The following is a 19,461-nucleotide window of genomic DNA, read 5'->3' on the forward strand; positions in this document are numbered from 1 at the left end:
CAGTGCATAAGCATGATTATGTGTGTGTGTGTGTGTGTGTGTGTGTGTGTGTGTGTGTGTGTGTGTGTGTGTGTGTGTGTGTGTGTGTGTGTGTGTGTGTGTGTGTGTGTGTGTGAGTATTTCGGTATGTATTGTGGTTTTAGGGTCACGGTTAGGTTTCGTCATAGCGGGAAAATGAAACGCCAACCGTTACTGTAGTTAATTTTGGCTTATTTAAGAAAATCCTAAGTGTTGGTATTCCTGACTCCATAGATGATCATTAGTCATATAATGCCTGGTGAGAGCACCATCAGCATTAACACTTTGGATTTTCTTAAATGAAAACACATGATTACTCATTAACAACAACACAAAAATAAAGTGGAAAATGCGTGTGAAATGTAAACAGGGCTCAGACATTTGTAGGCCTATGCTATAATGAGGAAAATATGTGCACTTCTGTGTCTCTAATAAAGGGGTGTGTCTGTAGCGCTTCAAAATATACTGAACTAAAATATAAACTCAACATGTAAAGTGTTGGTCCCATGTTTCATGAGCTGAAATAAAAGTTACTAGAAATGTTTCATACGCACAAAAATCAGATTTCTCTCAAATGTTCTGCACACATTTGTTTACATTCCTGTTAGTGAGCATTTCTCCTTTGCCAAGATAATCCATCCACCTGACAGATGTGGCATATCAAGAATCTGATTAAACAGCATGATCATTAATTACACAGGTGCACCTTGTGCGGGGGGACAATAAAAGGCCACTCTAAAATGTGCAGTTTTGTCACAGAACATAATGCCACAGATGTCTCAAGTTCAGGGAGCGTGCAATTGACATGCTGACTGCAGGAATATCCACCAGAGATGTTGTCAGAGAATTGAAAGTTAATTTCTCTACCATAAGCCACCTCCAACGTTGTTTTACAGAATTTGGCAGTATGATCAACCAGCCTCACAACCGCAAACCACGTGTAATAACCATGCCAGCCCAGGCCCTCCACATCCAGCTTCTTCACCTGCGGGATCGTCTGAGACAAGCCACCCAGACAGCTGATGAAACTGTGGGTTTGCACAACTGAAGAATTTCTACAGAAACTGTCTCAGGGAAATTCATCTGTGTGCTCGTCGTCCAGGGTCTTGACCTGACTGCAGTTCTGCGTCGTAACTGACCTCAGTGAGCAAATGCCCACCGGCACGCTAAAGAAGTGTGCTCTTCACAGATTAATCAGAGTTTCAACTGTACCGGGCAGATGGCAGACAGAGTGGATGGCGTCGTGTAGACGAGAGGTTTTCTGATGTCAATGTTGTAAACAGTGCCCCATGGTGGCGGTGAGGTTATGTTATGGGCAGGCATAAGCTACGGACAATGAACACAATTTCATTTTATCTATGGCGATTTCAATGCGCAGAGATACCGTGACGAGATCCTCAGGTCCATTGTCGTGCCATTCATCCAGCGCCATCACCTCATGTTTCAGCATGATAATGCTGAAATGTCGCAAGGATTTATACACATTTCCTGGAAGCTGAAAATGTCCCAGTTCTTCCATGGCCTACATAGTCTCCCATTGAGTATGTTTGGGATGCTCTGGATCGACGTGTACCACAGTGTGTTCCAGTTCCCGCCAATATCTAGCAACTTCGCACAGCCATTGAAGAGGAGTGGGACAACATTCCACAGGCCACAATCAACAGCCTGATCAACTCTATGCGAAGGAGATGTGTCGCGCTGCATGAGGCAAATGGTGATCACACCAGATACTGGACTGGTTTTCTGATCCATTTCCCTACCTTTTTTTTAAGGCATCTGTGACAAACCGATGCATATCTGTATTCCCAGTCATGTGAAATCCATAGATTATGGCTAATGAATTTACTTCAATTGACTGATTTCCTTATTAGAACTAACTCAGTAAGATCTTTGAAATTGTTGCATGTTGCATTTATATTTTTTGTTCACCGTCTATAGAGCGGGTACTAACTGTTTACTGAAATGGGTGCGAGAGGTCATAACGTGGTGCTAAAACCCCCTATTCTGCTCAACCATCGAGAATGGGAGTATTTCCACACCTATAAACATACGTATCGCTCTTGTAATTTGTTTGGCCCGGTCAGAATCAGCAGCTAGGGGCTGCTTGAATGCAGATGGGAGACGGTGTTGTGTTGTTGTTTTTTTGCATTTCCGTCTTGCTCCGGTAGTAAGAATACTGGTGTGATGTCGTCAAAATATGTCAACGTGTTTGAGGTGTTGGCAGCTGCATAGGCTATTCTTGTTGAGCAGTGGAGACATACTCTCTCTGTCCATTGTCGTTGTAATCTACAGGGAAGCCTAAATGGTCCCAAACCGGAGATTAAAACAATGGTGGAGAATCCTCCTGGTTTACAACCCCACCACTCGCCATCGTACAGAACTAGTTCCCGGCTGCGCCTCACAAAAGGACAGTTTGAAATGAGCCCATTAAGATTAGAATTTTGTTGACAACGTGAGCATAGCCTGAAGAAGAAAATAAAAAAAGTTTGCTCAGCTTTACTCGAGTCATACAATGTAGCGTAGGCATAGCCTATTGGCCTAGCGTTTTTAACGGTCAGATATTTTATTCAGGTTCAGTGCAGACCGAACCGAGGTCCCCGTACTGAACGGTTCAGTAAGAACACGTGTACCATTACACCCCTAGTGTGTAGGTGTGTGCACAGCCATATGATAAAAATCCATTTGATATCAACTAGAAAGAACAAACCAGCAACTGCAGCTGATACAGAACATACTGTATATCCAGGAGTCCACACAACTATAGCATTGTTTCCCTGATAACACTATCAAAGCAACCATTGTCCACACCTCACAACCACCAAATGAATCATGTATTAGCCTAGGAACTACTCGCTTCAATTCATACAGTACAACTCTCTCCAAGTTCTCCCTGGGATAACATTGAATGCGTAAATGTATAACCAGCCCATCTAAGCAGTGAATAGCCTTAGCAGTACTCATCTGCTCTGTCTGGTGTGGACTGAAAACAGTGGAGGAGCTGTAGATCAGATGAATAGGGGCTCTTATTTGTTAACCCTAGCCAGGCTTTACATAGCCACACGCACACACAGAGAGACACAAGTCCACTCTAGGGACCAGAGGCTAGAGACAGACACTGTTCGATTCAGCTCCAACACTGCTCCTACTGTTTACCTTGGCCAGGCATCTCCATGGTAACCACAGACAGGCCAGCCCTGCACTAGCTGACTGTCTACCCCTGCAGCTGCTGAGAGCTCCAAAGAAACCCCTTAGCTACTGTAAGAGTGGGCTGGCTGAGAGGGAGGGAGCTACAGTAGCAGCAGAACTGATTTAGTAGGAAGGTACAAGTTGCCCATAGGCACAAATGACCAAATCCTGTCAATGGGAACAATGCAACCTTCGGGGCAAGAATGGAAAATGTTGTCTGGTGAGTGACATCATTTCCTGTGACCTCTGACCCAGGTGTGATTAAGGCAAGAGGCGGCTGAATGTAATTACAGCCCTGGGAGCACTCGTGACCATGTTTGTGTGTGTGTGTGTGTGTGTGTGTGTGTGTGTGTGTGTGTGTGTGTGTGTGTGTGTGTGTGTGGTACTTGATCTCAGGTCAGCGCTAACAATATCACCACAGGGATTGGCTACCTCTTCTCGACATACAGCCCTGATTGGCTGGGGCGATATCCGTTCTAGGCCTATTATCAAACCCTTCCAGTCTGTCAGTGTGAAATCTGCCTGGTCTTGCTATAGTGTAATGCCAGTAGGCCTGGCAGGCAGGAAACACCTTTCCTATGATGGGAAACACCAGTCCATTCTTTCAAAGAACACATCACTATCGAGTTCAGATGTCAGCTATTTATGAGTTATATAAAATGAGTCCGCCATTACAAAATAAGTCGTAAGGGAACAAGGCTGCAACACCTTCCACAGAGCTGTGTGTGTATGTGTGTAACTTTTAGAGGTCGACCGATTATAATTTTTCAACGCCCTCTCCTCGCTCCTACCTGGGCTCGAACCAGGAACACATCGACAACAGCCACTCTCGAAGCAGCGTTACCCATGCAGCGAGTGAGTGACGTTTGAAATGCTATTAGCGCGCACCCCGCTAACTAGCTAGCCATTTCACATCGGTTACACCAGCCTAATCTCGGGAGTTGATAGGCTTGAAGTCATAAACAGCACAATGCTTGAAGCATTGCGAAGAGCTGCTGGCAAAACGCACTAAAGTGCTGTTTGAATGAATGCTTACGAGCCTGCAGGTGCCTACCATCGCTCAGTCAGACTGCTCTATCAAATCATAGACTTAATTAATTATAACATAATAACACACAGAAATACGAGCCTTAGGTCATTAATATGGTCGAATCCGGAAACTATCATCTCGAAAACAAAACGTTTATTCTTTCAGTGAAAAACGGAACCGTTCCGTATTTTATCTAACGGGTGGCATCCATAAGTCTAAATATTGCTGTTACATTGCACAACCTTCAATGTTATGTCATAATTACGTAAAATTCTGGCAAAATAGTTCGCAACGAGCCAGGCGGCACAAACTGTTGCATATACCCTGACTCTGCGTGCAATGAACGCAAGAGAAGTGACACAATTTCACCTGGTTAATATTGCCTGCTAACCTGGATTTCTTTTAGCTAAATATGCAGGTTTAAAAATATATACTTCTGTGAGTTGATTTTAAGAAAGGCATTGATGTTTATGGTTAGGTACAGTCGTGCAACGATTGGGCTTTTTGCGCAAATGCGCTTTTGTTAAATCATCCCCCATTTGGCAAAGTTGGCTGTCTTTGTTAGGAAGAAATAGTCTTCACACAGTTCGCAACGAGCCAGGCGGCCCAAACTGCTGCGTATACCCTGACTCTGTTGCAAGAGAAGTCACACAATTTTCCTAGTTAAAAGATTTTCAAGGCAAAAACCTGAGAAAAAATCCAACTAGGAAGTGCAGAAATCTGATGTTTGTAGTTTTTCAAGTGATTGCCTATCCAGTATACAGTGTCTGTGGGGTCATTTTGCACTTCCTAAGGCTTCCACTAGATGTCAACAGTCTTTAGAACGTTGTTTCATGCTTCTACTGTGACGGGAGAGAATAAGAGCCATTGGAATCAGATGACTGAGAAAATGACATGAGCTCAGTGGCGCACACTCCCGTGAGAGTAGGCTGTGTTCCTTTTCCTTTTTGAAGACAAAGGAATCGTCCGGTTGGAATATTATGCAAGATTTATGATAAAAACATCCTAAAGATTGATTCTATACATCGTTTGACATGTTTCTACGAACTGTACATTTTTTGACTATTTGTCTGAACTAACTGTGCAAGCACAGTGGATTTGGATTACTCGACGGAACGCGCAAACAAAAAGGAGGTATTTGGACATAAAGGATGGACTATCGAACAAAACAAACATTTATTGTGGAACTGGGATTCCTGGGAGTGCATTCCGATGAAGATCATCAAAGGTAAGTGAATATTTATAATGGTATTTGTGACTTCTGTTGACTCCAAAATGGCGGGTATCTGTATGGCTTGTTTTGATATCTGAGCGCTGTACTCAGATTATTGCATAGTTTGCTTTCGCCGTAAAGCTCTTTTGAAATCTGACACAGCGGTTGCATTAAAGAGAAGTGTATCTTTAATTCTGTGCATAACACTTGTATATTTTATCAACGTTTATGATAAGTATTTCTGTAAATTGATGTGGCTCTCTGCAAAGTCACCGGACGTTTTGGAGGCAAAACATTACTGAACATAACGCGCCAATGTAAACTGAGGTTTTGGATATAAATATGAACTTTATCGAACAAATCATACATGTATTGTGTAACATATGCATTCTCACATAGGTGTTCCTCTTACCCAGGTCGGATTGGCAGTGTGGAGTGCAATAGAGATAGCATCATCTGTTGGTCTGTTGGGGCGGTATGCGTATTGTAGTGGGTCCAGTGTGTCTGGGATGATGGTGTTGATGTGAGCCATGACCAGCCTTTCAAAGCCTTTCATGGCTACAGATGTTAGTGCTACAAGGCGATAGTCATGTAGACTGGTTACCTTGGCATTCTTAGGCACAGGAACTATGGTGGTCTGCTTGAAACATGTAGATATTACAGACTGGGTTAGGGAGAGGTTGAAAATGTCAGTGAAGACACTTGCCAGCTGGTCAGCGCATGCTCTGAATACGAGTCCTGGTTATCCGTCTGGCCCCGCGGCCTTGTGAATGTTAACCTGCTTAAGGTCTTACTCACGTCAGCTACTGAGAGCGAGATCGCACAGCCGTCGAGAACAGCTGGTGCTTTCGTGCATGGTTCAGTGTTGCTAGCCTCAAACCAAGTATTGAAGTTATTTAGCTCATCTGGTAGGCTTGCGTCACTGAGCAATCTTTGTCCTGCATTGATGCTTTGCCTGTTTCATGGCTTGTAAGAGGTTGAAGCGTGATTTTTTTTACAAGTGTCCGGATTAGTGTCCCGCTCCTGTAAAGGGGCAGCTCTAGCCTTTAGCTCAGTGCGAATGTTGCCTGTAATCCATGACTTGTGGTTGGGATATGTACATACGGTCACTGGGGGAACAGTTGGTAGAGCATGGTGTTTGCAATGCCAGGGTTGTGGGTTTGATTCCCACGGGGGACCAGTACGGAGAAAAAAAATGTATGAAATGTATGCATTCACTACTGTAAGTCGCTCTGGATAAGAGCGTCTGCTAAATGACTAAAATGTTTGTTTTTTTATGTAAATGTAACGTCGTCGATGCACTTGTTACTGAAGCCAGTGACTGATTTGGTAAACTCCTCAATGTTATCAGATGAATCCCGGAACATATTCCAGCTTTATCGGACCACTTCTGTATTGAATAAGTCACTTGTACTTCCTGTTTGAGTTTTTGCTTGTAAGCAGGAATCAGGAGGATAGAGTTATGGTCAGATTTGCCGAAAGGGAGGGCAGGGGAGAGCTTTGTATGCGTTTCTGTGTGTGGAGTAAAGGTGGTCTAGAGTTGTCGCCTCTGGTTGCACAGGTGACATGCTGGATTTCAGCTACCCTGTATTAAAATCCCTGGCCACTAGGAGCGCTGCCTCTGGATGTGCATTTTCTTTTTTACTTATGGCCCTGTACAGTTCGTTGAGTGCGGTCTAAGTGTGGCAGCACCGGTTTGTGGTGATAACTAGACAGCTACGAAAAATATAGATGAAAACTCTCTCGGTAAATAGTGTGGTCTGCAGCTTATCATTAGGTATTCGGACTCAGGCGAGCAAAATATATAGAGACTTCCTTAACATTAGAGATTGTGCACCAGCTGTTAACAAAGAGACACACCCCTCCCCCCTAATCTTACCCGACAGTGCTGTACGTTCTTGATGTCCTTGTTCAAGAGGACAGATCAAGAAATTATTCATTTATCCACCATTTTTGATAGTACCACGACTATGGAGTGCGGGCTCAGCTCCAACTTCACACAGTTGAGTCCAAAAACCAAAGTACCAACTAGATGCCTATTTTTGCATATTTTATGGTAGTTTTCATTCTATGTCAGCCATGTTCAGGGTTCATACACATTTTGACAAGTCTCTGAATGTCCTTGAGTGGCCCAGGCAGAGCCCGGACATAAACCCGATTGAACATCTCTGGAGAGACCTGAAAATAGCTGTGCAGCAACGCTCCCCATCCAACCTGACAGAGCTTGAGAAGATCTGCAGAGAAGAATGGGATAAACTCCCCAAATATAGGTATTCCAAGCTTGTAGCGTCATACCCATGAAGACTCGATGCTGTAATTAATAGCTGCCAAAGGTGCTGTGTATTTTATTGTACTGATCAACAACATATGCATAGAAGTAGCTTATTTATTAAAGTGCACACTGTCTCTTTAAACAGTAATGATGTCATTCACGAGGAAAGAGGGGGGCAGTTTGCTGAGGAAATAGACCATCTTTGGAAGAGATGTGAGAGAGAGAACGATTATGTGAATTAATAAAGTTTTGGTGGCAATTAGCTTTGAAATCAGCATATTTTGCATTATCACAAACAAAGTACTACGGATAGTGAATTGATGCTGGCTTCAGCTGTAAGCTAGCAAGGATAGTTAGCCTACCAAGCTAGAAGCTACCGGTATCTTCTTGCATTGTAATGTGTTCTAGCCTGTATGGACATTGTTTTGCGAACAATAATGAACATTTTCAACATTTCTACATGCCGTGTCGCATTATTCAAGTGTGTTATTCAGAAGTTTCGGTATACAGTGCAACACTAGTGTGCATAGTCTTTCGTTGTTTTAACGGAATAGCCCAAAATATTTTTTTTTCAGCTCAGATTTACTCGAGGCATACAACACAGCGTACGCATAGGCCTAGTGTTTTTATTTTGTAAATATATATATATTTCTTTTTTTATGTATGTATTCGGGTTCAGTGTGGCCCAAACGAGCTCCCTGTACCGAACGGTTCGGTACGAATACATGTACTATTACACCCCTATTAAATACCTTTAGAAATATAGGACAGATTCGCTCCGACTCGACAGGGCTAAAAACCCATAGCAACCAACCAGAGCTGTCCCTCTACAGGCACGCCACTCACATCAAAAACACTCCACAGACAAGGTCTGAAAAGGCTTAGGGTAGCTATCGAAGCTGTATCTTGGGCTGAGCAGATGTGAAGACTTCTCAGACTCAGTGGGGTGTGTAGGACTGGGAGCGACGGAGGTTTGCCGTAATTACAGGAGTCTCCATGACTTTTACAGACGGGGAGTGTCTATCTTACTGTAAACCCTTTCTATGACAAACTAATGTTACTCTGACTCAAAACTCGGATCAAACTTTAAATCCCACAGAAAGTAAACATTTTTTTTCTTTGGTACAGATAACCTCTGGTAATAACGTTCATGGTAACAAACTAATAGACTATAAATCATTCTTTGAATTTTCCATGTTGTAGCCTACTTTTGAAGTCACATGTTATTTTTGACAAGTGCTATTGATGTTTATGTTTAGGCAAATATCTGGATCAAAGTTTATGAAGCCAAAGGCAAGTTTCCACAATGTGTGTGGACATCGAACAAGACTATTGCTCTATTCATTCTATTCCAATCTATTCCATAAATGCTTAGCACAGTGCTGCTCTCTCTTCTCAAGCAGTGCATCCCACAACTGAATCATTTTACATAGTGCAGGCAGGGCAGAGGTTGAGATAAGGACACTGAGTTAACCCAGTGATTCTCTGACTCGTATCCCAGCTGGTCCTATGGCCTTCTCACTATCAGCATGGAGGCCTGCACAAAGTCAGTGACTGTCTCCCCTCAATGACATCATCACCCAACGACTGACTGAGAGGTCGGAGCTCAATCAGCTGTGACATTCTCATCATAGCCCACAGCCTCAGTCAGAGGAAGCTATTGTGTGTCCATTGAGTTGCTGCTCTTACTCCTCTCGGTCCTTGGCCTTCACCACCAACCCACAGTACTAATATACAATGGCCTCCTCTCCCTCTGTTACCTCCTCTTTTACTGCACTGTATTCAGAGAGGCCTTCTCTTTGTCCTACTTTGTGAGATGTCTGTCTGGCCTGTCGTGAATTATTATTAGGTGTGGTGTAGTGCATTCTCTTGGGCCACGAACCACTGCCTACAGCTCAAGCAAAATCAACCCACGGAATCCCTCGCAAAAACAAAAACATGCGCGAGCACACCGGCACACACGATTACGCTCAGTTTTATTTTGTTTGTGGCGGAGGATGTGAGGTCAGTTTCAGCAACCTCCACACACACCTGCCAGTACCTACAATATGAAAACACAGTGTGTCTCCCTCTCCCCATCTCTCTGAGGAAGTAACACCTTACAGAGTCAAACCAGGTCACCACAGCAACAGGGAATCACACAATGTCTCCAGTAATAGACTGGATTGCTATAAGGATGCACATTTCAGTCAATTTTGCTACCAACTAACTGACCCACATTAACCGGTAAAATGACGTGGCCAACAGAAAATACTATCAGAGATTTGTATATAATGACGAGATGCTTATGTTTCCAGCCTAACAATTGGAGTCGTACCAAGGCGGGAAGGCGGGCGACAAGCTTAGGCCCAAAATGATTTTATTTGCAGGAAAACACAGCTCTAAACTGCACACCTAATGTGAGCAGTTCCATATCTGACAGAGATGAACATCTGTTAGAAACTTAGAAAGAGGAGGACTCTAATAGCAACTACTATGATGGGTTTCTAATATGACTAGGATTGTGCCTTTGGCACCTGGACAATGAAAGAAAGTTGATATGAAAATCAATAGAACAGGAAAGAAATGGCATGAGGAAGTATTTATAAAATAACTGCCTCCAAATTTCTATGAGTGGACTTTGGCCAGGCTACTTTGAAGCAAGGTAAGACATGCCTCATTATTTGAAGAAGTAAACCGTTCAGGTTTCAAACAATTATACTGCCTCAAGCTCACATTGCAAAGTGGTGGGTGACGTGCTGATAGTCAATGGTAGGCAGGCTATAGCCTATGAAGCCGAATGGCGAATGGGAGGAACGCGTTACGAGTTGAGATTGAGAAATAAAAATAGCTCCTTTTTTACTTTGTGGCCACCAAAGTTTTTAACACGCAATTTCATTTAGAATTGTTATTTGTTGCACAATGACTGGGCTTCACTCCAGTAGCCCACAGGCTTTTTGAGCTACTTTCGTGCTGTCTGACAGGTGGTAGGCTATTCCGCTCTTCAAACTAGGGTCTGTGTGCTGTGCGCGTGTGATAAATAAAACGCATGACAACTAACGAAAATACACATGTGCCAATTTAATTCCACAAAATGATGCAAATTAACCTATAGACTGATAAGCATTACAAATGTATTTTCGATGGCTAACCGATTTACATCCCTAATTGCTATCCTCATCCTGCCATTATTCTTATCCAAGTTTCTCCATCAAATAAAAGGCTGGGAATTGCCAGGGACCTCACGATACAATATTCTCACGATACTTAGTAGGGATGCACGACATATCGGATGTCTAGTTTAACGCCCGATGTACAAAACCCGATGTCAAAGCTGACGTGCATACCTTCTGGGGTAGCTAGCTTTAGCTTGGTACCTAGCTAGCACCAATACAACCAGCCTGAAAACAATGACCAGTAGAAACTGCAGTCATTTTCATTATTCTTATACTACATAAAAAATGAATGAACGCGTAAAATTATGTAACGTGCAGTCATATTCAGGTCCTGATTGGTCAACAAACTTATTTGACACGTCAAATAGTGTTAAATAGTATATTTTTTGACACTCAAAGACCCAAGCGGCGTTCAATAGAAATCCTGGTTGAGAATGAAACAACTGAACAAATGAACAATGAAACAGCAAGTGAAAGAAATAGGTTTTGATTATGTTTTACTGGTAATGGGGACATACGTAAATGCCAACAAAATAACTTTTTGGCCAGTGTGGTGTAACCTTTATTTAACTAGGCAAGTCAGTTAAGAACAAATTCTTATTTACATAGACGGTCTACCCGGCCAGATGGTGGGCCAATTGTGCGCCGCCCTATGGGACTCCCAATCACGGCCGGATGTGATACAGCCTGGATTCGAACCAGGGACTGTTGTGACACCTCTTGCACTGAGATGCAGTGCCTTAGACCGCTGCGTCCATGTGTGTGTGTGTGTTAACTATTTAACTGTACTAGAATGCTTAAAAGGCTGCTAAAATGTTAAATATTGGTTATCGCAATAGTTTTTTTTGGCAAGGAAAATATCAGATATCGGCATTGGACAAAAATGTCATATCGGTGCATCACTAATACTTAGGTGCCAATTCGATACGTATTGCGATTCTCATGATATATGGAATGAGATTTGATACTGTGATTCTTTTGGTCTGCTGCAAAGGGACAAGAGAGAGCATGGGAAAACAAGTTTATCAGTCATGGAAATAAAAGTGCTGAAAACTAATTGGCTCCCTATTAAAAAAGAAGATGGAGAACAAGCTATGAAGAAAACAAGTATGGAATTTGGTGCAGGTACATTCAACTAGCGCAAAAAATAATCTTGCAATATTGTCAAAATGATACGTTATGATTGGCATATATGGTTAAAAAAAAAAATATCCCGATATGTAACTGTATAGATCCCCCCCATCACTACTCTTCATATAGTTCAGTCCAGGTTTAGACAAAGCGCTATTACAAGAGAATAATTTGTTTATTACCCTGTAACAGGACAGGATGGCTGTGATGTAGCCTACTGTAAACAACCTAGTCCTCATAAACCAGAGCCGAGTGTGAGAGTAAGCCAGGGCAATAGCCTGCTTGTTTTTATGAATAACATTGTGAGTAACAGTGATTCTTATATACTCTTATCCCCATATGTTAGTTAGTTAGTTAGTTAGTTAGTTAGTTAGTTAGTTAGTTATGACCTGACTTAGCCCTGTCCTAGCCTGCCCAGCTGTTATGTGGTCTCTGACTCAAACAATCACACAATGACAGAGCAATGAGAAGACAAAGAAAATGGGATGGAGAGATAAAGGGAGAGAGAGTTTTTACAGTTTCCACCCTTCCCCCCTAGCACTTATACAGACAGGGTGATAGTAGGACCTGCCCTAAACGAGGATCACCCATTCAGCCCTATAAGAGCTGGCTTTTGTTACTATAATGTTGATTGTCCTTTCTTTGGTCCCTTGTTCAGAACTTTTGGTGTTATCATTCAAATTCTCACTCTCAAACCACGTTTGCTGAAACTCCATGACTCTAGTGTGGAGGAGTCCCTACCCCATTATCCAACAGCAACAATGAACTCCCCTCCCCTAAACAGCCAAATGGAGTGTCAGGGCAGGGGCCAGATCATATTACAGGCCTGGGACTGTGGCATGTAGAGCAACAGATGGTTGCTCTGAGGCTTACAGAAAAACAAAGGGAAAGGTGGAGAAAGAGAGACGACCATGTGGCCGAGTGCCCCTGACATGCACTTTGGACCTCATCAGCCAATGGAAACAATGTGTGTGTTTGTGTTCAAAGTACAGGCCTGCATGTGCATTTAAGCTTGACTGGGAAACAAAGTGATCAACATGTTCTTTGTACAGTAATGCCAGATTAACAAAATAATAACAGTAAACAATGTCAGGAATTTCTCCCGGCATTTTCCTACATGTGGAACAATAACTATTCTTCATTGTGAGACTCAGAATGTCTGCCGGTGGTATGATGGCATCAAATAAATGATCTTGTTATTTAAATTGAATGTCAACAATTTTCGAGTGTTTATCTGACCCATAATCTGGGTTTACAGGAGACGCTGAACATGGCGATTCTCCTTTAAGCCCAGAAAGCAGCCGTTCAACTTGCCATTCAGCGTGTCAAGCTGTATGTGCTTCCAAAAAAAGGTTTAAATAAAAAGTTACATGCAACCGAAAAAAATGCTTTGTTAGAAAATAATATAAGTATTGTTTTTGACCAAGTGCGCATGCACCAAATCCACCTCTTCTGCACCTCCTGCCATACTAGCATTGGAATTAAAATACACAAAATAAAGCCTATCTAGAAATATACAATCACTGTTAAAACATACGCTATATGGTATACTTACATGAAATATTTCTGCATTCCGTGGAGTGCGGGAGAAACAACAAATTGACATGACGTTCATACACTTATATGAAGGTCTATTTTTTAATAAGTACCAAACTTATTTTGACATTATTAAGCTTGAAAAGCTGGTGAATGACAAGTTGAATGGCTTCTTCCTGGTCTTAAAGGAGAATCACCATATTCAACGTCTCCTGTGAAACCAGATTCTGGTTCAGTGTTTATCATGCTGAGCAGTAGAAGATTAATGTAGCTACTCTTGCCATGTTATTTTTGTCTGGAGACTAGCCATTCCCCATAAACACATGGGTGCTGAGAGATTGGTGTGTAGTTGAATTTACCTCTTGGAGCCGTTTCTTGGCCCGCTGGAGAGCCTCCTCATATCCTTTCTGTCTCAGCTCACTCAAACTCTCATAGTACTCTTCTGTGTCATCACTCTCTGTAAATAGCACCTGGGCAAGAATCTTCCAGCCACATGTGTCCAGAGCATGGCCCAGGTACACCTGTAGTTGGTAACACAGAGCATCTGTCTCCCGTTGAGACACCTCAGGGGCCCCGAATAGCACCGTCCACATGCCTGACTGCTCCTCAGGGAAAGGGGGCAGACAGGGCTCCAGGTCCGAGTTGACAGCGCAGAGCTGGACGTGGGCTGCCCGCACGTCCTGGAAGGAGAACAGACCTGCCCAGCTGTAGCCCTCTCGGCTGCTATCCGACTCCTCTCCGTCGCCATCGTCCGAGGAGCGCGGCATCCCAGAGACATCCGCTGGTTCCAAGACCTCGATGTCGGTCATCTTAGAGGGCACGATGTCCCACGACCCTAACGTAAGTGTTTTGATAACACTCTCGGCTGGCCTTGACGAGGCACCCATCGCGGCTGTATTCTCTCGAATGGGGCTCTTTGTCGGACTTTTCCCTTTCGGTTTGACATTAGATCTAACTTTAATCAATGCGGAGATCTCATCTTTTCTTTTGGTGGGACTTTTTAGTGGAGTTTTGCGTTTGTCTGCCTCGGGCGCTAGTGTAGCGGGGGATGCGAGGTCGCATTCGACATCTTCCAAGAGCGAATCCCGAAACGCAGACCGTTTCTGTACTGTTCTATTGTGGCAGGTTATGGCGAACTTTCCCTCGATCTCGTTCCAAGCGACGATAAAAACGAATTTGTGTCTTTCCTTTTCGTCGAAAACATTTGGTCGAACGGCCACCCAGTCGGACTCTACAGAATCCTCCATCATGAATGACATCTCATCCAGCCAGTAAAAACGGAGCTAAAGAGCTCACACACAAATACCGGTACCCCTTATCGCAGTTCGTCGTTGGGGATAAACAGACTAGCTAACCAAGAAGATTACAAAAAAACAACCGTGGCTCGCTGTTTAGAAGCTTGGAGAGTTGATTAGCTACCCTCTCTGAACGTTACGCAGAATTTCCTCAAATCAAACGTCAAGTTGAAGAAGATATGCCCGTTAAATTGCTCGACTAACGTTACATCCATAAGAACAAAACAGCCACGAAAGGCGTAAAAGTCGAATTATTATTGTTTGTTGCCAGGCTTGTCATCGCTCCACCTGCCTCGCTCACCTGTCTGCTACATGCGTTGTCTGGCTCCCTTTGTGCGACTAACGTTACAGACCATCAATGCAGAGCCACGGTTCCCATCGACGTCAAGAGAGGAGGATCTGTTTACAAGCAGTAAAAGCCAGAGAGATGCGTGCAGTCAAATTCGGGGGAGGGCTTTTCTGAACAAAAACCCCCCTTCAGAAATGTATGGAAATACTGTTTTTACTGTGTCTGAGATGTTGTTAGTCCAAAGACAACCGGGAGATATTGTCCAGGTACTGTCCCTTTGTTCGGTTCGACAATTTGTTGTTGTTTTGATGTCGCATCTTTCCCTCTTTCCAACGTTTTTCTTCCAACTGCGAATTACTATGACGTAGTTCTGCACGAGGAGCGTAAACATCTGCACGTGGGACACGCAGTGGACGTGGTGACGTAGAATTAAGAAAAAAGGTCAACGTACAAATCCCTATTTCATTTAATCAAACCACTGTTAATGGAACCCTTTGTTAATGTGTTATAAATAATAACACAATTAGTAACAGTTGCATCCCCTGGCAAGCAATAATTTGTTGTCATAACAATATATATATATATATATATATATATAAATATAAAGAAACGCTTTTTTTTACTTTACACTTATTTTTCTTAAAACTGCATTGTTGGTTAAGGGCTTGTAAGTAAGCGTTTCACTGTGAGGTCTACACCTGTTGTATTCGGCGCATGTGACGAGTAACATTTGATTTGATAACACTTGCGCTCTATAATAAGTCAATGTAGCCTATACATTGAACAAATACATAAAATAACAAGGGCACTATGGCATAAAAGAGTCATATCAAGTATGGTGGTGACTATTTGGGTGTCTGAGCTGTGTTAGATAGGTACATGCCGTCTATGGGTAGGTTTTGCATTGACTTCAGACCATTTGTTGCCAGTGACAGAATCAGCCAAATGGTTAGGTTACTCCCATTTGATGTATTGAGGAGTCTCCATTCAACAGCAGTTGTATTTGTTTATTTGGGGGGTATTTAAATGAGAGAGGTTTCCACCTTTCTTTTGCCCCCCTTCTTCTTGGCCACAAGGCTACCAGTGTATCTATGTACACTGATGGCTCAACATTATACACGTCAGCTACCACAAAGTGAAATCACTGCAACACTTAACAAAGAGTTGCAGTCCGTTTTAGAATGGGGGAAAAGTAATAAGCTACTCCTAAATATATATATTTTTTAAACTAAAAGCATTGTATTTGGGACAAATCAGTTGCTAAGCCCTAAACTTCATCTAAATCTTGTAATGAATACTAAACTGCTTGGTGTAACCTTCGATTGTAAACTGAAATGGTCAAAAAATATTGATGCAATGGTGACTAAGATGGGGAGAGGTCTGTCCATGATAAAGTGCTGCTCTGCTGTTTTGACATCACAATCAACAAAACAAGTCCTACAGGCCCTAGTTTTATCACACCTGAACTACTGCCCAGTTACAGTCATGGCCAAAAATATTGGCACCCTTGCACTTTTTTAAAGTAACTCACACTTTCCCCTAAAAATGTTGAGATTAACCAAAATATTTGGTCTCCACAATTCTTTATTTCAATATTAATATTACAGAACCTTTGTTTTTGATTCAGAACTGAATATATCCATTTAAAAAATAAAATAAACAAAAATGGCATTGACAAAATTACTGACACCCTAGACTTAATATTTGGTAGCACAGCCTTTGGTCAAAATAACTGCAGTCAAGTGCCTCTGTACTGGCAGTTTGGCCTAGTCCTCTTGTACAAACTTCTACAGTTCTCCCAGATTTGAAGGGTGCCTTCTCCCAACTGCTGTTTTCAGATCTCTTCACAAGTTGTCAGTGGGATTTAGATCTGGACTCATTGCTGGCCACTTCAGAACAGTCCAGAATTTTATCTTGAACCATTCCTGGGTGTTTTTTGAAGTGTGTTTGGGGTCATTGTCCTGCTGGAAGACCCATGACCTTCGATGGAGAACCAGCTTTCTGACACTTGGTCCGACATTGCACTCCAAAATGACTTGGTATTCTCCTGATTTCATGATGCCATGCACACGTTCAAGGCACCCAGTGCCAGTGGCAGCGAAGCAACTCCAAAACATCACTGGTACCTCATCCATGTTTGACTGTACAGAAGGTGTTCTTTTCTTTGAAGGCTTCATTTTGTTTTTTTGTAGACATGGAGATTGTGTGCTTTACTAAAAGCTCTAATTTGGTTTCATCTGTCCACAGGACATTCTCTCAGAAGGATTTTGGCATGTTCAGGTGTGTTTTGACAAATTGTAGTCATGTCACGCTGTATAATGATAGGAGACAGGCGCAGGAATACGTAATACGGGGGGTTTATTTCTCCACCCAAAATAAGTACGTCATGAAAACAAAAGGGACTAAGCCCAAAACAAACGTGTGTGTGTGTATATATATATATACTGCTCAAAAAAATAAAGGGAACACTAAAATAACACATCCTAGATCTGAATGAATGAAATAATCTTATTAAATACTTTTTTCTTTACATAGTTGAATGTGCTGACAACAAAATCACACAAAAATAATCAATGGAAATCCAATTTATCAACCCATGGAGGTCTGGATTTGGAGTCACACTCTAAAGTGGAACACCACACTACAGGCTGATCCAACTTTGATGTAATGTCCTTAAAACAAGTCAAAATGAGGCTCAGTAGTGTGTGTGGCCTCCACGTGCCTGTATGACCTCCCTACAACACCTGGGCATGCTCCTGATGAGGTGGCGGATGGTCTCCTGAGGGATCTCCTCCCAGACCTGGACTAAAGCATCCGCCAACTCCTGGACAGTCTGTGGTGCAACGTGGCGTTGGTGGATGGAGTGAGACATGATGTCCCAGATGTGCTCAATTGGATTCAGGTCTGGGGAACGGGCGGGCCAGTCCATAGCATCAATGCTTTCCTCTTGCAGGAACTGCTGACACACTCCAGCCACATGAGGTCTAGCATTGTCTTGCATTAGGAGGAACCCAGGGCCAACCGCACCAGCATATGGTCTCACAAGGGGTCTGAGGATCTCATCTCGGTACCTAATGGCAGTCAGGCTACCTCTGGCGAGCACATGGAGGGCTGTGCGGCCCGCCAAAGAAATGCCACCCCACACCATGACTGACCCACCGCCAAACCGATCATGCTGGAGGATGTTGCAGGCAGCAGAACGTTCTCCACGGCGTCTCCAGACTCTGTCACGTCTGTCACATGTGCTCAGTGTGAACCTGCTTTCATCTGTGAAGAGCACAGGGCGCCAGTGGCGAATTTGCCAATCTTGGTGTTCTCTGGCAAATGCCAAACGTCCTGCACGGTGTTGGGCTGTAAGCACAACCCCCACCTGTGGACGTCGGGCCCTCATACCACCCTCATGGAGTCTGTTTCTGACCATTTGAGCAGACACATGCACATTTGTGGCCTGCTGGAGGTCATTTTGCAGGGCTCTGGCAGTGCTCCTCCTGCTCCTCCTTGCACAAAGGCGGAGGTAGCGGTCCTGCTGCTGGGTTGTTGCCCTCCTACGGCCTCCTTCACGTCTCCTGATGTACTGGCCTGTCTCCTGGTAGCGCCTCCATGCTCTGGACACTACGCTGACAGACACAGCAAACCTTCTTGCCACAGCTCGCATTGATGTGCCATCTTGGATGAGCTGCACTACCTGAGCCACTTGTGTGGGTTGTAGACTCCGTCTCATGCTACCACTAGAGTGAAAGCACCGCCAGCATTCAAAAGTGACCAAAACATCAGCCAGGAAGCATAGGAACTGAGAAGTGGTCTGTGGTCCCCACCTGCAGAACCACTCCTTTATTGGGGGTGTCTTGCTAATTGCCTATAATTTCCACCTGTTGTCTATTCCATTTGCACAACAGCATGTGAAATGTATTGTCAATCAGTGTTGCTTCCTAAGTGGACAGTTTGATTTCACAGAAGTGTGATTGACTTGGAGTTACATTGTGTTGTTTAAGTGTTCCCTTTATTTTTTTGAGCAGTGTATAAATAAATGAATAAATATATATATAAATAACACAGGGATATAGCCCAAACAAAAGAGCGAGGTGTAAACCTCTAAATAATACACGGGACGAGACCCGTAATAACAAGTGCACAATAACACATAGCACGAAAGCTGATACAACAGAGCACAGGTACTCATAAGACCAACGGACATGGGACAATAATCGACACGGACAATGGGGAACAGAGGGCACATATATACACATACTAATCAGGGGGAAAGGGAACATGGTGTGCGTAATGAGACAAGACAGTCTGGGGTTGGTGGTAATGATCCAGTTCAGTGACGCCTAGA

General features: G+C 43.2%; 1 protein-coding gene across 1 annotated transcript in view; it reads right to left on the bottom strand.

Annotated features, from left to right (window-relative positions):
* LOC106563046 (junction-mediating and -regulatory protein) overlaps window positions 1–15,502 on the bottom strand; it is a 36,948-nt gene extending 21,446 nt beyond the window's left edge. The window contains exon 1 of the mRNA XM_014128263.3: window positions 13,901–15,502. Within this exon, the coding sequence (XP_013983738.1) occupies window positions 13,901–14,800 (900 nt within the window). The 5' untranslated portion in view covers window positions 14,801–15,502. The remainder of the gene's footprint in view (window positions 1–13,900) is intronic.
* Between the last annotated feature and the right edge of the window lie 3,959 nt (window positions 15,503–19,461).

This window comes from Salmo salar, chromosome 11, assembly GCF_965601325.2.
Source record: "Salmo salar chromosome 11, fSalSal1, whole genome shotgun sequence".
Taxonomy (NCBI): domain Eukaryota; kingdom Metazoa; phylum Chordata; class Actinopteri; order Salmoniformes; family Salmonidae; genus Salmo; species Salmo salar.